At 43.0% G+C, this 23,138-nt stretch overlaps 1 protein-coding gene across 1 annotated transcript in view; it reads right to left on the reverse strand.

Moving 5' to 3' along the window:
• Positions 1–1,197: 1,197 nt before the first annotated feature.
• Positions 1,198–23,138, reverse strand: part of FOXO1 (forkhead box O1) — a 107,428-nt gene continuing 85,487 nt past the window's right edge. The window contains exons 2-3 of the mRNA XM_008998169.5: positions 4,942–6,293; positions 1,198–4,476 (exon numbers count right to left, since the gene is read on the reverse strand). Coding sequence (XP_008996417.3) covers positions 4,956–6,293 — 1,338 coding nt within the window. The 3' untranslated portion in view covers positions 1,198–4,476; positions 4,942–4,955. The remainder of the gene's footprint in view (positions 4,477–4,941; positions 6,294–23,138) is intronic.

Here is a 23,138-nt window from a genome sequence, read left to right on the forward strand (position 1 = left end):
GAGAAACAATAGCCAAGGCAAAGTCTTCCTGTGTGGCCAATTCAGAGGTCAAGAAACAAGCCTAGGTACACATCTTGATTCTGCTGTCAGCTCTGGTGACAGCGAGGGCCCAGGGAACTGTCCAAGGAAAGGAATCTCTCTCCCTACAGAGTCTAACACTGAGCTCCTTCTACAAGGTCTCCCAGGGAAACCTTCCTGCTCTGTGTATCAGCCCATGTAAAACTTGGAATCTGGCCTCAAGTAATGACATTAGATGTGCAGCTTTGTATGTGTGCAGAGTTATGAAGGCTCACTGGTTAGAGTTTTGGGGTATAATCATGGGTTTTTTTTTTTCCTCATTTGGACTAGATCTGCAGTTTCCACACTGAGCTGTGCATGAGACCCAGGGGATGAGGGTAGATGCTTTCATCTGCTCTACACATTGGGCTTCTGGCTATCGTGTCTTTTAAAGAGGGTTTCCACTTCCAAAAGTCAGTAAATTTTAAAATACTCTGAAAGCAGGATGAAACCGCAAGTGTCTACACAGATTAACAGAATAATCTTCTTCCTTGCTTCTCCGGCTTATTCACTTGTCCAGTCAGAAACTCAGGAGAAACTGGGCTTCACACTGATTTTAAAATGTATTTTAACCACCTTAATCTAATACTAGCTCATTCCTCAGACACCTTCTCAAAAGAGCAAACATAAACTTCCCATCTACAGCCACCTAAAGGAGAGCTGACCCTCCTCCTTCAGCAAGGTGTACAAGTAGAGGAGCACTTATGACCTTAGCCACGGGGTTCTGACACTCCATCCTCCATATCTGCTCTGTGACCTCCTAGTCAGATCCTCCCAACTTGCCCTCAAGATGTTTTTACCTTTAGCAGAGTCTACACTAACATAAAATAGAATATGCCTAGTAATTACTGAACCAAATGTAGTTTTCAGACATTCCAAAGATGAAGTACTCCAGGATTGTTCGTTATCAGGGACTGTACTTGTTCCCCATCTCAGGGGGCTATGGTTTAGTCCCAGAGGGGCTGCTCCCCCTTTCCTCCCAAGAAAATACCAAATTTGAACCAATCATGACACTGTAGCTGACAAGACTTGAGTATTTAATAGCTGTGCGTGCGCGCATGCGCACGCGCGCACACACACACACACACACACATCCTAATAAAGAGCTTATTCTGCACAATTAGAAAAGACACCAAGCCATTTAAACATGATTTATGTACATTTATGGCTTTATACAGTTATAGCAAAGATTGTTCTTGTGTCTGTAAGTACATCGACATCATCAGGCACTTCTCAGAGAGTATCGGAACAGGAACGTGGAATCTGCACTGTTACTAAACTCGGGTAGGGAAATGCAGGAGGCGTGACTACGCCCTGATGGGACTCACATGGCCATTCCCGGCCATACTGCCAGGCGGTGCCCACCTCAAGGAGAGGCCGACTGTAGTGCCAGGCTGGTCTGTTCACATAAACCACAATGCATTTCTTAAATGAATGATTACTCCTAAACTAAAACCACAAAAAAAAAAAAAAAACACACTTCTCTTTTAAAATTAGTTATAAATTAAGAAACTCTTAAGAGCTTGAACATAAGAATTTCGAGTTGGGGAGGGCTGCGGTATTGGAAGTATATATTCAGCAGTTAACAACTCCAAATTGTATATCGCTGGAGAATGATTCCATTTTAAGTGTCCTTATCCTCCTCTTTGAATTACTGCTCACTGGGATACATTTGCTCGTTAATTTAGACTTTGTCAGTTTGTCAAAGCAGAACTTTCCAAGTAATACATCTATTATCTAAATATATTCCATACATCTATATTATGGAAACAATACATCTTTATATTTAAAATATCTGGATAGCTCTATAATACAATATGCTTTTAATAACAGTACAAACCAGAGAAAATAAATCAAACAAGGCTGCATAGGTGACATCATTTGCACGTTTCACGAAGCAATCATGTACAATAACTGATATATACTCATTACTGCAGAAAGTCAGTATTCTTACAGGAAAAAAGCTACCGGAGGCCACATAATGTTTGCTTTCCAGACAGACCAGATGCCTTTCCCTGGACTTCACTGTTCTCGGAGAGCTACCCACATGATTCATGTCAGGATTTCAACACAAAATGGCGGGTTGGGAGAGGTATAATTACACAGACTCGGAAGGAAGAAATATTTTCCTAATATCTACTCTATGAAGTAGTAAGATTTTAACAGTGATTTTTAGCTGCAGTTGCCTCTTTAATGAACAAATGGGGGCTCGGAGGTCCCTTGTATAATGGTGCGATAATGGCATGGGAGGAAAAGTAACAGTACGTAGCAACAGAAACACAAGTACTTTGGCACCAAGTTCAGTTACATACCTGGGAGGCTGTGCTTAGAGGAACTCAGGTTTTAAAAACCAGCTATGTCTTGGAGTGCCCAAAAATGAGGATGGTTAGAGTGGTGGTTGTTCAATGAATCTTCAAAACAATGAACATCACAGTGGAAAGCTTACTATACAGCTGGCCTACTATAGGAAATCTTATCAGGAACATTTGTGTTCTTGTTAAACACTAAGGAAATACCAAGTCAATGAAGATGCAGTTAACATACAAGACAAAGCAAGTGTAATGTGGGCTATATACAGAGAAATCAGACCCCTCTCAGAATGCGAGAGGAACAGGACTGTGCACCTGTTCTCCTCATCGTGATGACTTTGCGCTTTCCATCAGAAAATACTGATGGACTGAATAGGACACAAAGCCAATTAATTTGGTCTGTCAGTTATAGGTAATTGGAAAGTATTAAAACATAATGGTAAGAATTATACTTTAGGTTGCTACAGGCTAAAGACGTTTTCAAAATCTTAAGCCAAGGCTTTTAACATAATCTCAATGTACAACTTACAGCTGGTTTTCAAATTAATCTCCCCAGTTTTTAAGTAAGCTCTATTCCGTTTGCTACCCATCTGAACTTATAAATACATTCTACAAGCCACTCAAGTCCTGTTTTTAAATTTCCTCCTTCAACTTAAACTTCCACAGTGTGCTGAGTACTCTAATCTGCAGAGCAGAAGGGAGAATGGGATGAAGTGCGAATGTTGACACAATTCCCCAAGGCAAACTACAAAACCTACTTCTACCTGGACTGAAGTAAGAGCACAGAATCATGAGGGTAAACTTTTGCTGAAGCTCCACTCAGAATGGTGAAGTTGATCAAGATCCGTCGTTTGACAAAGGAGGACTGCTTTAGATACAGATCGCCCTTCCTGACCTACAAACATTATGGGGCCTCCCAGGACTACACAGGTCTCTAGAGAAGACTCGATGCTATGCAGTGCACATAGTTCAGCAGAAGCAGATGAAATTTCTTTAAAATACAGACATAAAAACATATTAAGTTATCCTAAATATGAAACGCAAAGTGTCCATAACTGTACATCCCTTTCCTGCCCAAACAGGGCCTGAAACATTGGGTATGCAAGTACTAATTACAATGATTTAAGATCAGTCAGAAACATCACCAAGTAGCATCCGAGGTGTACAAACCAGGTAAGCACGTATAAAATTAGTACTAATCCAGTTAGAAATACAAAACGGAAATCATGAATGCTGCCCCAATACCTGTGGTTCCACAAATTTACAAGCCAACTATATAACAAAGTAGACTCTAGTTTTAAGAAAACATTATTACAGTTCAGTATCTATTCCAAAAATGTTCTGAAGTTCCAACAATAACATCAAAAATCATTTATCTGGAAATTAGAACCATTTAAATGTTTGTACAAATTTGCAAATAACAAAATAAACAAAAAAAAAAATAGAAAAGACCTGTACAAAGCTGGCATTTAATCTTTTTTTTTTTTTTCCCCCAAAAGTTTAACAAGTCCATTAATTTAGCAGATTGCTAACAGGTTACTTGGTTCTCATGTGAATTCTGTGGCAACGTGAACAGGTCCAAAGCCACTCGGTGGAGGTGCAGAAGGGAGATTCAGTTCTTTGTGATCCATCAGTTCCGCAGAAAACAGGTAGTAGAAACAAAAATTTAACTTATCAAGACATGAGACCATCACAGTATTACAAAAAGAGTATAAACTTTCCTTGGACCAAATAGGTATTTTAAAAAACCAAAAACACACACAAATACAATCTGTATCTACTGCTTATATACAAAACTTGAAAGCACACCAGGATCTGAAAATCTTTTCTGCAATTATATGGTGTAGTGAGTTTGGCACTTCATTGTAATGAAATTTCCAATGGCACAGTCCTTATCTACAGCAGCACATAACCTGCACACATTGGGCAAACATCCTGTACAGGAAAAATGTCTTTGCTGCCAAGTCTGACGAAAGGAAAAAAAAGGAAGGTTATTTATTTATTTATTTATTTAAACCAAGAAAACTAAAAGGGAGTTGGTGAAGGACATCTTTGGACTGCTTCTCTCAGTTCCTGCTGTCAGACAATCTGAAGTCCTTTTAAGTGTAACCTAGGAAAAAACACATACGCGCACAATGAAACTACAGCCAAATTAAAATCAATTCAACTTAACATATTAGAGTGACAGACATACTTAGGGGCAAAAAGCTAGGGCTTCTCAAACAGCTCTAAAATTATGCAACGGGGAAAATTCTACTTTACAAAAAACCCTTCGGCATTTGATTTATATCAAATATATCGATTTATTGAAGAGCTTCTAAAAAGATGCAGCCATCAAACTGTCAAAAGAACTCTTTAAAGCAGTTAAAGGAAGTTTCCTTATGTTTAAGCTCAGAGGGAAATTTGCTGGGCTGCAAAAAGGACAGAGAATGAATGATAAAAGAGCCCTCTCTGCAAGGGGCAGTCAGTTGACATCAAAGATGTGCTAACCATGGAACATACGTGGCAAGTTACTGTGTTCCTCGCTTTCAAGTTCTATTTTTCAAAAGGTCTTTTGATATTGGGGTGAACTTACCTGCTCACTAATTCTCAGCCTGACACCCAGCTATGTGTCGTCGTCTTGACACTGTGTGGGAAGCTTTGGTTGGGCAACACATTGTCAAAGTTAAAATCCAATGTATCTCCATCCATGAGGTCATTCCGAATGATGGATTCCATATCACAGTCCAAGCGCTCAATGAACATGCCATCCAAGTCACTTGGGAGCTTCTCCTGGTGGAGAAGGCCCATTCTGCCATAGCCATTGCAGCTGCTCACTGAGGAGTAGCCCCCCAGGGCATTCATCTGCATGGGGTGAGGCAGAGGCACTTGTACAGGTGTCTTCACTTGGGTCAGGCGGTTCATACCCGAAGTGTGGGGCATGGTGCTTACTGTGTGGGGCAGGGCACGCCCGTTAACTGCAGATGTCTGCTGAGTGTGTCCAGGGTGGGTATGGGAGCTGGGATTCATCATTTTGTTATGAGATGCCTGGCTGCCATAGGTTGACATGACCGAATTAGGGCCCATCATGACGTTCTGGCCCAGGACCCGGCTGTTGGGCTGGGCTACCGCAGGATCAACTGGTGTCATAATGTCATTATGGGGAGGAGAATCAGAAGTCAGCAACTCCTTCAAGAGTCCAGGTGCACAGTTATACTGACTCATCCCTCCATAACTTGACTTACTGTCCTGAAGTGTTTGCATAGGCATCTGGGGCAAAGGGCTCATGCTGGATTGGCCATATGTGTACTTTTGGTAGTTTTGGCTGGGCGAATTCAGACTGGTGTTTGGTGGTGCAAATGAGTAGCATGGTGTCTGCTGCATCATAGTGCCAGGTGAGGACTGGGTCGAAACAGTTAATGATGTTGGTGATGAGAGAAGGTTGAGATTATCCAAAAGATTTTCCATGTTTTCGGGATTGCTTATCTCAGACAGACTGGGCAAAGTAGAGGCCATCTTTGCAGCAGATGGCGGGTACACCATAGAATGCACATCCCCTTCTCCAAGATCATCCTGTTCGGTCATAATGGGTGAGAGTCTCCCACTAATAGTACTAGCATTTGAGCTAGTTCGAGGGCGAAATGTACTCCAGTTATCAAAGTCATCGTTGCTGTGAGAGCCAGGGCTTGCAGGCCATTTGGAAAACTGTGATCCAGGGCTGTCCCCGGCACCCTCCTGGCCAGACTGGAGGGATGCTTTCTTCTTGGCAGCTCGGCTTCGGCTTTTAGCAAATTTGCTGTTGTTGTCCATGGATGCAGCTCTTCTCCTGGGAGATTTCCCGCTCTTGCCGCCCTCTGGATTGAGCATCCACCAAGAACTTTTTCCAGTTCCTTCATTCTGCACACGAATGAACTTGCTGTGTAAGGACAGATTATGACGAATTGAATTCTGTAAAGCAAAATATCGTATTAAAAGTACAATACTTCTCTGCTTGGAAAACTTACTATTCTACATGTATTACATAGAAAACAAGTAAAAAATTTTAAGAGTTTGTGGTACAGATTTCCATCTGAACAGTCCCAATGCTTCTGAACCCACTACAAAAGATCTCAAATAGCATAGGAATAAATAGTATCTTATCTTAAAAACAGTGTCTGTATCTTATTTAATGAAGGGACAAAACTGTAACAAGAACTATTATAAATACCTTCTTTTATACAGCTAAGTTTTATGGAAAAATTACAAGAACTGGTTTTAGAAACTGCTGAATTTTGCTTAGTTACAATAGTACCCTGTATCAAAATGCTATCAAAAACCCTTTCCATTTCTACTATCCTTAAAACTACTGACAATTCTCTTCAGTTTGAACATGCGCCATTTACATAAAGAAATTTCATATTACTGGGGCCACATACTTATAGAAACAGAAAAGACAAAAGGATAGAGAGAATATAGGCCAAGCATGGTGGCTCACACCTGTAATACCAGCACTGTGGGAGGCTGAGGCAGGTTCAAGACCAATCTAGCCAAGATGGTGAAACCCCATCTCTACTAAAAAATACAAAAATTAGCCGGTATGGTGGCAGGTGCCTGTAATCCCAGCTACTTGGATGGCTGAAGCAGGAGAATCACTTGAATCTAGGAGACAGAGATTGCAGTAGCCAAGATCGCTCTAGCCTGGGCAACAAGAGTTAAACACTCCATCCTACCCACCACTGCCCCCAAAAAAGAAGAATATAGAGCTGATCAAAAATTAAAGGCCCCCAAACCAGTAAGACTTGGATTCATTTACACCTTTAAAGCCTGTTAAGCAAACACAAGTGAATATAAGGAAAACAGAGTCATTGCTTTTTTATTTGAGAAAGCTGATCTGCCAAAACGATTTTTTTTTAATTCAAGTAGTGCCCCTACCCTCCAGTTCCACCAATAACCAGTAGCATGAGTAGGGTACACCAACTAACTCCACGACACAGCCCCAGATAGCCAGGGGCTACACTGTCCAAAGAGACAACCTGGGATGGGAAGAAATGATAAGAGAATGAAAAGAGCTCTAACACTCAAGCTAGTGCAGCTTCATGACTAATCATGCCACATCTATCATCCCTAGGCCAACTAGGGAAGAAAAACCAACCACTTTTAATTTGAGCACTTGGGGGGCTCTGCTACTTACTAACCTACATGACCTTGGGAAGCTGCCTAGCCCCCAATGTATCTTTAAGTTTCCTCACCGGTAAAGCAGGAATAAATTATAGTACCTTATCAGGGTTGTTACATGTATTAAATGAGATACATAAAAATGCTCGGTGGCACCTGGCATATAAGCAGTCACCATGAAGAGAATATTAGACCCCGACTTAGAATAGTGGTATTCTGCACCCCCAAAATCCTGCTTCCCTATTCCTATTCAGTGTGGTATGGGTAGGAGCTTAGAAGTATTACAAATACAAACCCACAAGTGCAAATATATGGTGAAAGGGACCAGAGGTGGTCTTTCAACCTTCAGTAGAAACACCAGAGCCAGGCTGCAGACGAGAAAGCCATGGTTTGATTCACCTGCTCTATAACACGTGGTAAGAGGGCATTCAGGAGAGCCCATGGGACACGTGGAAAATGAGACGTGGGAAACACTGTGAGCTCCCCAGGAGGAAGGGCCTTGTCTTACAGCATTTTGCCCCCCAGCACAACACAGGGCACACAGCCACTACACCTTGTTCATTCAGCAGCCTCTTTCCTCAGAGGTCTGCTCCCAAGGCGAGGAGTGGGATTCTGGGTGCCCTAATCCCCTGGAATGTGCACAGTCTCCCAGCTTCCTTGGCCTCCTCTGCCAACTGGATGCAAGGCTCAGCTGACCAAGCCAAGCCCCCTGCATGTCTGTGGCCCCTCTCCTCAACCACAAAAAGCTCTGGCTGGATTTGTGGTCACCCAAGGGTGCAGCCACAGTGCCCACATCCTCATGCCATCAACATGGGATGCAAGGGCCCGAGTGCCAACTGCTGCGCCTGAGCAGAGCCTCTGCACGGCAGGATGAGGCCCAGCTCCAACACAAACTGGAAGAGAAGTCTTCTCTCATTAAAATGTGGTAGAAAAGAGAAAATGGAGGGGGCCTCACTTTCTAAAAGACGACGCAAAAGTCAGACTAAGGCCCAGCAGTCAGCGCTGAGAAATCCACATTTCAAAACGCCCTCTGACCCTCTGTACTGCATTCCACCCACGGATTTCAACACAGCAGCTACGTGACAAGCCCTCCTGCCAGAGCATACAGCAAGTGGGAGTGCAGGGGCAGACACGGCCAGAGCCCCAGATTCCCAGTTGGAGCAGAGCAGGTGTGTGAGTGCATGGCAGTGACTGTCTCCTATTCCCAAGACTTCCCACCTTCCTCTGCACCCAAGATCTACCCTCACCTTGAGACATGCTGTGAGGAGGGCCAGGGGCTTAGAGTCGGTAGAAGAATCCCTAAAAGAGGCCAAGGACTACATTTCCCTCCCGTCCTTTTTCATTCCCGTAAGATAGATTCCCAAGTTCCTATGGGAAGGCGCTACACACACACATGCATGTTCACAGAGCCACAGGTCTTGTCCTTGTCTGCCGTGCCCACCAGCCCCAGCCGAAACAAGCTCTTAATTCCTCCTTAAGATTAGCAGGCCTGCCCCTGGAGTAGCGCTGGAATACAGTCCTGCATTCTGACCGTGCAACGTTTTCTATACACTGGAAGTCCAGGCATTTGCACAATGTTCCATCATGACAGTTTTGTTCTTTGAACACAATAGACACACAGATAAGCTCCAATGAAATCTCTGGAGAAGAGGAAGCTTGACTCCTGTCCCTGTCACATTTAGTTAATGATAAAGGGGGAAGAAAGATCTTCCCAGATAGAAGCTTCCTGGTTGTTGTACTGACTTGGGGCGAGGGGGTGCAGCTCTGTAACATTCATGAGGAGCCTGTCAGATCACTGGCAAGTGCAGCTGGGGGTCATTTTTAATAAGACTGCAGGAGACACAATAATGAAATCTTTAAAAATGTTCAAGGAGTGTTCACTAACTCAGGTGGGACATGTACTAATTTAGACATTTTTTAAAAAGCCACAGCAATCTCTTATCAAAACATCATATTACATATTTTTCTAAGAGGACATCTCAGGTCGCTCTTTGAGTAACAGAGCTGTCTCCTAACTATGCCAACAATTAAAATTTTTTCCGAACAGGAAAAGGTTTGCTGTGCAGGGCTTGTTACATAAATTCCTGTTTTTCACACAGCCAGCAGGACATTAAAGAAGCTACGGTTTTTACGGGGGTGGGGTTTGAAGAGGTAAATCTTGTAAAAATGTGTTGCTATTAACGATGTTGTGTCTGCCCTCCTCTGCTGGACACAGGAGGGGCTGGATAAAAGAGCAGTTCACCCGGGGGGCCTTCACGGCAGAGCCGCGTGGGACTGCTGGGCACTGAGATATTATGCCCTTGAACTCTCAACAAATATTACCCGAGGACAGAGGCAGGGTGTCAGGACAGAGGCTTATGCCCTGTCAATCACTTGCCTGAATCCAGCGTTTCTACATGACAGCACTAGAGAGACACAGGTCAGCCGATCTCCTCTCCACTAGCTGTCATTTCTCTGCAGCCCCACTCACAAGCCTCTGCACACAACCCATCTGCCATCTGCGTGACTGGCCACCCCAAGTGGTGCGGCATATGCTTCCTGGGAAGCCTGACCCAATGAGCTCCACAGATGGGAGCCGGGAAACCCTGACACGGTACTTGCTTGTTCAACCTGCTCTGCTGGGTGTTCTATGTTCAGATTCTGAGCTCCTTACCGGGCACAGGAGCCGAAGCTTGTCTTTAATTTCTAATCTCATAGCCTCAATAAATGTTTGTTTCTTGACACCCAAAAATGTTACAAGGTAGATATGGGGTCTTACACACTACACATCCTTTAGCCATCCATCCAAGTTATCAATTCATGTCAACTAACATTTACTGGCACCTATTTTGTGCTAGGAGTACTGACAAACATGAAGGAAAGAGACACAGAACCTGCCCTCCAGAAGCTTTTGATCTACCTGGGGAGAAAATAAATCCACCTAAAGAGCCACTTAGTAGGACAGAAAATGACACAGACTGTCCAGGAGCACTGATCTTTTCCCTCCAAAGGCGCAACCCTACCCACCCCCCCATACCCCAGCTTCTTTCTCAGTCCAACTGTCCCCTCCAGAAGCATGTCTTGATGACCTCATCGTATCCTACAGCTCTGACATGGGACCTTGCTTACTCATCCCTCTAGATGATTCTGCTATGTCTGGTCCCTGGGGGGCATGCCTGGCTCCCCACTGTACCATGAGCTGCTCAAGTGGGCACAGGGACCTTTGTCTGTCTTCTTCTACACTGTATTCTCACAGCGCCAATACCATATAGGCACTCAAATATCTGTTGAACAGATTAGTATTTCCTACATTTACAGGGTTGTTGCAAAGATTAAATGAGACAGCATGTGTGGTAAGGCTTACCTGAATCTCTACTAACTAATGTTACTGTTACCGCTACTGGCATACTAGCATCCATAAAATATGTCTGTGTTTTACAGACTTATCTATGTCATAAACACTAGTCTCATTTCTTTATAACCACACCTTGCACTGCTCTCACTTAACATGAGGCTTTTTTAAATATGTTGCTGGAAAGATTGACTGGTTTGGGAAAAACAGTTAAGGTATTTTCTCTTCACCACAGATATTGCCTCAGAACTGATTCAAATACTGAGGTGAGTCTGTCAATGCCTTGGTCAGCCAGCATCACCAGAATCCTTAAGCCTTCTCAAGGTGCTGCTGCCAAAGCCACGTGTGCAGGCATCACACATTGCTGGGACCAGCAGCCTCTGAGCTCTGGACATAGCTAGCATGTGCGCAGCAGCAGGGGTTGGCAGAGCAGGGACCTCAACAGGGCATGCAGGAGGCTCCATGAGGAATGATTCCAACTGAGCACTGCTCTTCTATTCCCTCACTGTTCTGTCTCTGTGGCTGGAAGAAGTGAGGTGCTGAGGCTGGTCCCCAGAGGCCCCTGAGGACACGCGCCGTGCCCAGGATGCTCCCAGCCCCACCATCTAAAGTAATCATTAGATAGCCACCTAAGTGCAGGATGAAATCTTTACAACTTTCATTTACTTTAAAATTTTTACCTCATTCTTTTAAAATTCTATTTGTGAATGTATTATGTAATGTACATAATATATTTAAAGTGTATACACAAATGTATGCTATAACAAAAAGAGTATGTGATTTTTTTTAAATAAAAACCATTTAGAGACCACTAGTCTATCATAGTAGCCTTCTAGGAGCCTGAGGTCCCAATAAAGATGACCAAGAGAGCAGATCTAGCTCCAAGTCAAGTCTAGGGTGACTTTGCCCCCATCCCTCAAGCCTGGGTTGAAAAAGAGGCCTGGTCCCACCCTCTGCTTACAGCTCTCATCCTCCTCAGAGCTGAGCCTGGCCACCTTCCCAGCCACTTCTCTTCACCCTGGCCTGGACCCTGGCATCCCCAAATCCAGCCTTCCAACCTGAGCTGCCAGTTCACGTGCATCTAGCCTGTCCCTCAGCCTATAAGAAGACCACCGCCTGTCAGCCGGGGGTCTCCACACCACAGCTACATTCTGTATTTCTTTCTGCTTGGCAGTTCTATAATTATCCAGGTCTTTATATTCAACCAAAAACAATGCAAAACCAGCAACTTAAGGCCGAATATGCCTTGCTTGTGAAACTTAGACGGCCTTCATACCCTGTATGTGTGTTTTATAGTTTACTGCTGTCAATCCATTTCATTCCGTCCCTGCAACAGTCCTATAAGGTAGGTATTCCTGGCCTCATTTTAGAAATGGAAAAAGAAAAATTACGACTCAGAAAATGATCTGTCCCATTAGGGCTCAAAGCAAAGTTCTGTGATTCTACCTGCAGCCCCACTGCTAGCTGAAAAAAATCTATCCCCTTGGCTTTACCACTCTTAAGAGAAATCAAAGCAACATACTTAAGGCTGAGATTACATGTGTGCACTTTGAGAGAGCAGAAATAATTGATTAGTTTACAAAGCTCATTTTCTGCCTTAATGGATGATAAATTTACACAACATGGCCAGGCACGGTTGCTCACGCCTGTAATCCCAGCACTTTGGGAGGCCAAGGCAGGTGGATCACAAGGTCAGGAGTCCAAGACGAGCCTGGCCAATATGGTGAAACACAGTCTCTACTAAAAATACAAAACTTAGCCAGGCATGGTGGTGGGCGCCTGTAGTCCCAGCTACTCAGGAGGCTGAGGCAGAAGAACCGCTTGAACCCAGGAGGTGGAGGTTACTGTGAGCCAAGATCGCGCCACTGCACTCCAGCCGGGGTGACAGAGCGAGATTCTGTCTCAAAAAAAAAAAAAAGTACACGATGTGACTGCCAGTTATTCTAGTGGGTTCCTCTTTATGGCAGGAATTCACAGCAGCTGAAGTGTGCGTTTCAGATGTGAGCGTCATCCTAGGGAAAGCCTGTGTAAGGCTGTGGGGACCTACAAAGAAAGTGGAGAGGTCCCCAGAGACTCCCCAGCTGACCGGAACTGCCCACTGTGCTGCATGAAGGTGTGAGCAACAGCCACCAAATCCAACAAAAAGAACTTCACACTCAGAAACTGGAACATAGGATCAAATGAGCTCATTGTCCCAGAAATTCTAGAAATTCTTTCAAAATGCTAGACTAACTAGATTTTTCCAAAGCATTTTATCTAATTTCTGTGAACTTTCTCAATGTGCGCAATTGTTACGCAGGCTCCCAGCATGGCCTTTATTCCCTCCTCCTTCCTCTCTTTTACACTATCTCTTCCTGCACTTCCACAAGTGAAAATAAACTGAAGAGAAGGTAGGAAAATCTATTCAATAGTGTTCCCATTTAGAATTACTAATAAAACGACAACTTTTAAAAATAATCCATTTTGTTTGCAAACAGAAGGAAAACATGACCTTTTGCCAACTCTACTTTTTACAAGAGACGTCAGTAGATATGTATCAGCCGTAGACAGCATGTAAATCAATTTCAGAAAGTGTTTAACACCAGATCTGCTGAGAATAGCTAATCTACATGCTCACACTTAGATACTTCCATAAGGCTGGTTCATTTCCCAAAACGGTTTCCTTTTCACCTCAATATCCTCAAAGACCACTATATTCCCCACTACTACCCCGCAAAGTGCAGAGGTCTTAAAGCATCTCCACTGATCAGGGCTGTGGACTGAGACTCCCAGCCTGTTAAAACCAGAAGGTACTTGGAAGGTCATCTGGTCTAACACACTTGTTTCATGTCAGGGAAACAAAGTTCAGAGAGATTACAATGCAGATGGAAAACTTATGGGTGTTCATTCACAAAAAATAGAACCACGTGGAGCTTTAATACTAAAAGAAATGCAAAACAAGTACCAAGAACACAGAATATTCTTCCCCCAGCCAAGCCAATCCTTACCTACAGTCTTAAACCACTATAGATACAAATGTAATTCTACCCAGCTTTATCTCTAACTCTAGTTACTCCACAGGAAGGAAAATACGACTATTTACCACAAGAAGAAAGTAGGATATTATGTTTGCATGTCAGACAGTACGAAAAAGACAAGTGGAAGAACTCACAGGTGTCAGGAGAAGCCTCACAGACTTGGGAAGTACACTGTGAGGCAGAACCCAAGGTGCCGGCTCTGGAGGCAGAGTTACTGCCGGGCCTTTCTCAGTAAGTCCTGGATCTCAGCACTAAGCCTGTTTTCACATCCGTAAAACAGTCACACATATGGATGGTGTAATATACATGAAGTTGCCTGGTGTGTCACCTGACACAAAGACAATAAACGCTGGCTATTTTGTTATAGGAAGTGAAAGAATATATAAACAGTAACTTTTAAGCCATTATAAATGATTACAACTTGATTAAGTCAACTCATCACAAACTTCCTATTTAAAGGCAGCCAGCCTTCCTCAGGCTTATTTCCATGTCCTCACAACCGAGATACAATCCTTCATTTACAGAAAAATTGTGTTTTCTCCCCCTTAAAAAAATTTTAACTGAAAGAATCTGAGCATTTAACTAGCATATTCTGACGGCTTTTGAGGTGACCTGTGTCAGAACATGTGTGTCTAGGACATTGTTCAAGTTAAGGTCGATACAGCAGTTGTCTGATAAGAGATTAATTTTTAACAATTTTTTTAATAGATTGGGTTTTGCTATGCTGCCCATGCTGGTCTCCAACTCCTGGCCTCAACTGATCCTCCCACCTCAGCCTTCCAAAGTGCTGGAATTACAAGCCTGTGCCGCTGCACCTGGCCTTGAAGACAGATTATATTCAGGATGGAGATTATTAGAATGATGCTCTTTCTTATCTCTTTGCAAATGCTAGTCACCCATGACTGTTTACTTTATGGAAAACAAACTCTAAAAGAGCCCGTAAGAGGTGGGAAGGTCAAGGAGTACAAGAACATCCTACAGGACAAAATGTTTGGTAAAGAGGTGCATTATAAGTGAATGGACTGAAGAAGGAAGAAAGGGGCCACCACTAGCCTGAAAGACCAGGGGCAGGATGCTTTACAAAGGAGCATGCTCTGTGGTTTGCCTCATCTTTAGCCAAAGGCCTAAATATTTCAGAGTAACATTTCAACCAATAACCCCATATATTTAGGATCGAAGAAAAACCCTTCAGGGACAGAACAAAAAATGTACTTAATGATATTAGACCATATCAAAGCTTTTGCATTTCTGAAGGTAGTAATTAAAAAGAAGCGCTACAAAATTTAGCTGTGTCCCAAAGGAGAACCCTATATTAAAGGAAGCTACAGTTTTGTGAAAAGACGGGCAAAGCCCTTTAATTTTCAGGGAAGTAAAATGGAAGTCTCCTATACCATTCAATACTATGGGCTCTATGCACTATCAGATACAAAGTACCCCAAAAAGACAAACCCCAAAATAATTCAGGTGGGGAGGAAATGAGCAGTCCCCTTAGACACCAGCTCCAGATCACAAGGCATTTATCTTAATCACTTTTCTTCTATAACCTCTGTATCAGGTGCTAATGTGGACCCCTGTTTAAGCAAAGCCTGGAAAACACAAACTCTCTCAGTCATACACTTGGGTTTAAGACCACCACACAACCGAAGCAAGGCCAGCTCTCAAATGAAGGACATCAATCCCAGCTAAGAAGGTCCCTGTGGTGGATATCCAGAGACTCAATTTCATACAGCTAAAATTCTTCTGAATGCCTTCTTTTTAAGAGATCTATCTGTAGGCTACCAATGATTGCAAAGTGGAGCTTGTTTCCCCTGGGATTAATTTACTTTCGGTGATCCTGCAGTCACTCCTGGGGACCCTTTAGCCCACTCACCATCTCCTCCCCAGGGAGGCACAGAGGCCAGGTAGTGCCAAATCCACAGCGGACAGCTACAACTCCCCCAACTTGCCCATCAGTGACCTAAGGGGCCTTCCTGAAACTCTGACTGAATTAACTATCTGAAATATCCATGCTTTTTGCTGCTCCTGCCTAATGGCTGTCTCAGACGCACAAGGCCCCACAGGAGAATATTCAGAGGACACTCATTTGATGCTAAAGTACTTCTGCTGTTCCTAATGAAAATCTTTGTCTATTTTATAGGCCATACAATGTTTCTAATCTGCAATGGTCCTATAAATGCACAGCATTACAATGCAATTAAGTACCTTATTTATTCAGCTACCAGAAGACTAAGGCACAACAAAGTCCAAACCAAAAACAAAGAACACATTAGATCTGGTCTCTTCTGATGGAGAATTTGAATCAGGCACAAAACAAAGCATAACCACACCAATACTTTAATCCATTTTAAAGCTTTCTAAAATTTTAAAGGACTAAAGTGAATTTTAAAGTATTTTTTCAGCGTTACACTGATGACCACATTAATCCTGTTCATATCAGGTAAACATATATTCCAGGTATGTTCCCGAATTGTTTACAGAAGCCAGTGAAAAACTTTACAGATATAAATTCAGAAGCGCAAACACTGAAACTTTAACAGATTAAAATCCCTAGGACAATATCCCACCCATAGCATGTACTGTCTAGAACTGTTTTTATCCTAAATATGTTTACTGTCTGGAAAATATACGGAAGGATTTATCTACTAGATGCATAGTCTGTTGACTAAGGATTCTTAGTAAACAGAGTAGAGTCTAGATTTACGTGCGTGTTTTCTGTTTTGGGACCCAGATATGATAATCCAGACTGCCAAAACAACAGCACACTGCATTGAAGCCTAACACTCTGAGTTACACTACCTGCAAAGTTGGGTTTCCCTGCAGGGTTTACACAGAATCTTGACACCAGCTTGCCCGTTCTTCTGTTTAGGAAGCCTAACCCAACAATGACTCTAGACTGCCGAGTATATACTGTTTGGTGGTTACTGCCCCAATATTATTCAAAGCTTGTCTCAAATCAAATAGCTTTTCAAATGGATCGACCCAATAACAGCAAAACTATTTGGGCCCAGGATTATGCTAAAGTGAAACTCGCCCCACCAGAGACTGAGCCCAAGTCAGGGCTGTGGCCCATCTTCCCACAGACATCAGAGCACAATTACTTTCTAAGACACAGTAGGTCTGCTGCCCAACAGCCCCGTTCTCCACACCCTCCTTCTAAATAACACAAAAGCCATGGTTACCCTCACAAACTGCTGCTCCCTCAGCACCAACAGAAGCCCAGGCGTATTTAGGGACTCCAAAAGAAGCTCACACAAATGTTTCAATAACGCTTTCATTAACATACCTAGAAGTCTCCAACGCCTCATGGCCCTCCTCAGTGTGTCCCCGGCTAAAGCATCAGCACACACCTAACATGAATGAAGCCTACATTTTGCTTATTTGTCAGACCAAGTTTCCACCCCAATGGAAGCACCTGTGCTGAGAGCAGCATTTTCACCTCTGTACAGTCACTGGCACTCCACCAGATATGAGCACATCTGTGTCAGGGGTGCCCGCCAAGGACTTGCAGCTTAAACGTAGTCTCAGGTCAAAGCAGGCCAGCCCAGGAAGAATGTGCTTCCCCAAGATCACTCCTGCGCTAAATGAATTCTGGAAGGCTCCAAGTTGAGTCTGCCCTGGAACCACATTGAGATGATGTAAGGACATCCCAATATGAATTCTTTGGGCTCCAGACAGAAGGGAGAATGTCAGGTAGGACAAAGGGATCCCTGAACCACCTGAGGGTCCCCACTTGAATGACTAAGCAAACGTTAACATGTGGAGAGCTTTTCATCCATTAAATATTCAACTTTTTACTCTAACGGTGCAGCTCGAATCATGTCTTTTTGGAAACATGGACGATATTGTTGTCATAAATTAAGACCATAAGACTATCTTTATAAACCTTCAAAGACCAAAAACAAAACAAAACAAAAAACCCCACAAAAATCTCACAGTTGCCTTTGGAAGTTCTCAATATCATTTTTAGAAAGGTCTTAATCTTTTAAAACACACTGGCTACACACAATACACATTTGTTGTTTGAGGATGAAAACGCAGATAATTCTATACAATGTATCTTTGGGCAAACTAAACTAGCAAAGGCAGAAGGAATGAACAATTAAATGATCCATTTTTTAGGATGGTTCAAACCAATGGAAACTTAGGAGCTCTCACACAAGCCAATAATTTGCGATGGTAAACCTTAAACTCCTCTTTGGAATTTTAGTCCTCATTGCTTTCAGCGTTTTCGCTTTTAATTTCCTCCAAAAGGGAACTGAATATCATCTATTACGGTTAGAACCTTGCACACAAGTACCGATGTTTTTTATCTCTTCCAAGATCCTCTTCAAGGGTACTCTGCACATGTATCCCGGAACTTAAAGTAAAATTTAAAAATTTTAAAAAGGATACTCTGGCCTGCCGCTAGTTTTCCACCACATTAGGAGATGCCCTTTCTCTACTTCTCTTTAAACTACAAAGTTACCGATATGGTCCAGTAGGAAGGCACTAGAAGTCAGGGCTTGTGTCTGTGTGTTCAAGTTAGGTCATTACTGCGCTACATGGATGGCCTGGTGCCTCTGAACCATAACTTAACAGTGCATTGTGAAGATGAAATGAGAACATATTTGGGAAACAAAAAGCAGATTACGCATGTGAAGAAGGCATATTAGAGAATTATTCCATAAATTCATGATATTCTAGAACAAAATGCAAGGTTTTTAGAAATTACTGGCTCCACTGTCACACATACTTCTGTAACAAAGAGATGAGCAGTAAGGTGGGTTTAACAGCTCACTTCAGCATTTCAACTCTCAAAGATCACTTTTCTCTAAACCAACATGTCGTCTCTGGTATTTAAATTTATCTTCATTTTTATTACTGATAAAACTAATTTAGTTAAATTCTGACAGCCTAGTTAAGATTGCAATGGATGATTCAGAACTGTTGTTGACCGAACAAAGTGTAGAACAATCATTCTTCAGTGGTGCCCTACCACCCCCAAAAGAAAAGTTTTATATTTTAATCATTTTAAAAAGATCTATCATGTATAATAAACAGCCAAACTTAGAAAACTCTTTTAAAGAAATGTTTTGTTTGAGAATTGCTTGCTATTCCTAGCTGAGTTTATAGCTACTTTGAGGACTAAAATAGTGATCCAATATACTGGGGTCTATCTTCATAAAGCCTCTGACAGAAATATATGACACGCTTTAAAAGGAACATTTGGGCCAGGCATTGTGGCTCACACCTGTAATCCCAGCACTTTGAGAGGCAAAGGAGGGAGGATTCCTTGAGCACAGGAGTTCAAGACCAGCCTGGGCAACACAGTGAGACCACCCCATCTCTACACTGGGGAAAAAAATTAGGTGTGGTGGTACGCATTTGTAGTCCCAGCAACACAGAAGGCAGAGGCAGGAGGATAGCTTGAACCCAGGAAGTTGAGCCTGGAGTGAGCCATTTAGAGAATCAGCGCTGGAAAGGAACACGTTCAGTTCCTCCTGCCCAAGTCAGTGTTAGAGCACTTGCCGGGGTGAGGGGTAGGGCACCGAGGAGGAAGGGTCTCAAAGGACCTTGTGTCAGTCATTTTTATTGGGAATACAAACCAAAGGTAAATTTTTATCTTCATTTTTGTCACTGGAAAATCTAGGCAAAAATTAATTGGAAACCTGAGCAAAGTCTAGCTAAAGTGGGCCTAATGTAAACTATTTCAATCCACTGACAATTTCAGAAGTTACTTTCTTTCCATCAAATGTCAATAACATAAATCAGGATCTTTGGATTTGGCCAAATCAATACCAATCAATGTAATTTTCATCGAACAATTATTTGCTGAGCCCCTATTGTATACTAGGGTACTGTGGCAACACGTAAGCATTAAGGCTCAAGGCTCTCCCTGCCTCCCGTGGTCTCACACATACACACATACAGGAGGCTGATAACACAAGTGTTCCTGTGCGGCATACACAAAACAAGAAACAAAAGGCCCTACACTGGAACTGGGACGTGACTCAAAGGACAACTTAGATTGCTGGACAAAAGGGGACGGGAATTCCTGACGTAGGGCAGAGCATGAACCAATGCTGACAGACAAACTACGTGGTGTGCGGAACACGTGTGCTAGAACCAGACGGCCTGATTCAAACCCACTTACCATCTGAGTGCTCTTGGGTAAGTGGCTCACCATCTTTGTGCTTGGTTCCCTTGTCTGCAAGAAGGAAATACTAACAGTACTTACTGACCGCGGTGCAGAATGCCCAATAAGTAGGAGCTAGTAGTGTTTGTGAGGAAACTTTAAAAACACTAGTAAGGTATGTCTGGAGAAGACAGAAGAGGTCAGTATGGCTATGTATGGGTTTAGACACAGAAAGGGGGAAGAAGAGACAGAAGGTACAGTGGGTGGGGGCTTAACACTCAACACAAGAGCCGGTTTTTTACCCTACATACAATGCACAGGAGAGCAAGCGGAAGATCAGAGGATAACAGAATGAAGTTATAATGCAGAACCTAGAGCAAAGTGCCAAACCTGCCTTTCCACCTGGATGACAGAAGGAGAATTCGGGCCCTGCTGGGAAAGCAGAAAGATATTTCTGATTATCCACAAATGTAACAGTGTGTGTGGGTGTCTGCATTTTTGCATACATCTACTTCGCTCTTGATAAGTAAAAGCATCTCCAGGAGCCTCTGCCTTTGGCTCAGGTTCTTCCCCACCTAACAGGAAGCTGCTGCAGTTAGTGCTGAGAAGAGCCTCCAGAAACAAGTGCTACCTTCAGGCCCTCCTCCCTGTCACCCTTGCTGGAAATGACAGGGTTTTAGATTCATTTCTGTCTCGTGACTTGAAGGATACGTGATTGTTTTCAAACTTATGGCATAATCTGATATTATCATAGCCAGGGGAGGGCAGGATGCTAGGGCCAGGACCATTTGTTTTGAAATCAGATTTTAAGTCTCCCTCCATGAAGTTGACTGTTTTCATACATTTTATCCATCATTCACGACATTTGGCATACCAATTTGGTTCTTACATTCTGAAGGTTTATTTTTGTTCCTTGAAGTCATTGTCTAGGCTCAACCATAACATCTTTCAGGTTGTTTTGAACAGCTGAAAGGAAATCAAAGGAAATAATGCCCTACAATGTAACCGTGGATTGTTCCACATAAACATGGATAAAGCTGCAACAAAGTACTCACGCATTAGTCAGTGCACCCTCGTGGGTGCACAGGAGATTCAGAGCTAAGGCTGTGGGAGATTGCAGGGATATCAGGACAAGCTGCAAGGGCATCAGACTCCACCCCTCTCCATCACTGTGAAAGGCATGATGCCCCCACTCCAATCCAGTACACTAGAAGGCAGGTGGTCCAATTCTTGAAAACTTAACTTTCAAAAGGATGATGAACACCCCCCCCAAAAGAATTCGATTATAAACATTTTATGTGATGTTAACCTTACCCTCAGCAAATCCCGTCCTCCTTCCTTTCTTCTTCCACGAGCCAGATATGCCCTGACCTCTAACTGCTTCCTTTCCTTCCTGTTACAAACCTTGCCATGCAACTTACAACAGGGTCTAAAAGTCAGAGTTACCAGCAAACAAAGAAACCTTAAGAGATAGTTCAAATATGTTGTAGAATGAAGGTCTCAGAGTCTTTCTAATACTTGGTCCACTTTATGAAGCATATATAATCACTTTACAGAGAACAGCTAAGAGGTGCCTGAAGACAGGAATGCCACACGTCAGGTTATTAACTTTTCTTATCTATGTGATAGCACTTCTTCCAGCCACTCCTACCAGGATCATGTTATTCTCACCAATCCAAACAAAGCAAACTAATCACCTCCATTAAAGTTTTTGTTGTCAGGATTTAAAAATATTGTACATGAACTTTTCAATTTATACTCAATGCCTAGAACAGAACAGAGCCAAGCACAACAGAACAGAATGGAATAGAAGAGGAGAAAAGATAGACCCAGAGTCATATCCAGGACCAGTTCTTAAGCGGTTAGACTTGCTTCCCTGGTTTCAGATTTCAGTGCAAAATAATTTGTCCCTTCCGCTTGGCCAGAACAAACTTACTTCAAAATAAAAGAGTTTTATCAAGTTCTATTTCTGCTAAAAGACAGAAGAGCTGATGAAGGAGATGAATGCAGAATGTGTCCGCTGGCTGGCCCTTTACCACCAACCTCTCTCACCCTTCCCTCAACTGCCATCTAGTAAGAGCAAAATTGCAAGCAAAGTTGAACATTAAGTACTAAAGAAAGGGCAGTGGAGGGGGCTGACATAGACGGCCTCACTCAGGGAATGTGCCTTGTCAAACTCCAGCACAAGATGCAGCAGCATCCTGGCTGTTCTGGGTCCAAATTTCTTAGGTCCATCCTTAAGCCAACAAACTCTGCAGCTGTCACTCAGGCTACAATTCAAGGATCTTTACCCTGACAAAGCTGAGAGATGGTCCTAGAATGCTGATCCTGTAGATGGAGAACTTTTGTGCAGTCTGGTTAAATTCCTACTCGGTATGAAATCCTGGAGGCATGGTGCTTACAGTGACATGATGACAAGGATTCCCTGCAGCCAGCCTCCCATCCCACTCCACCTTCAGGACACTCTTTATTCCCAAAGCATCCCCAATCACTGACCGTGCATCAGCATCCCCTGGATTCTTCCCTGTCCCTGAAGATCAGATTTTCCTCTTTCCACTGAGGTCTCCTGTAGCACCTCCAAAGTAATTCCAGGACAAAGCAGCACACTATGGCCTACTAAAGCATTCTTTAGCATGCGTTTCACAAAATAATGGTTCATTTTAGGGTGATTTGAATTCACTGAACCAATACCTTTAGGACACTCTGGCCACACAGAATTACAGAGGATTCCTAACTGCACATTGCTTAGAACCTTTAATACACAAAACAAAGCAAAACAAACAAGAGCAAAACCGTCCCCTTAGACTTGTTTTGTTGGTGGGATCACATCTGTGCCATGCACACCCCTCCACACACACACACTTCTTTGCCCACACTTGACAAGACTATACCATGAAACTGATATTCAGCAGCACACATTTTCGAAAACGCTGATCTAATGGCAAGATGGTGGTAATGAGGAAGAAGATCTACATCTGGCTCTAGCCTTCTGACTGGACACATTTTATATCCTTATGTCTCAGCTTTCTTGTCTATAAAGTGGGAAAAACAATGCCTGTCCTAACTGCCACACAGAGGAGTTGTAATGGATATAACTGCCTCAAAAAGCATAAAGTGCTACATATTGGTGAGACGTTATGATTATGCCAAGGTAGAAGGAGGGGCTCTCCCTGAAA

The sequence above is a fragment of the Callithrix jacchus genome, chromosome 5, assembly GCF_049354715.1.
Source record: "Callithrix jacchus isolate 240 chromosome 5, calJac240_pri, whole genome shotgun sequence".
Taxonomy (NCBI): domain Eukaryota; kingdom Metazoa; phylum Chordata; class Mammalia; order Primates; family Cebidae; genus Callithrix; species Callithrix jacchus.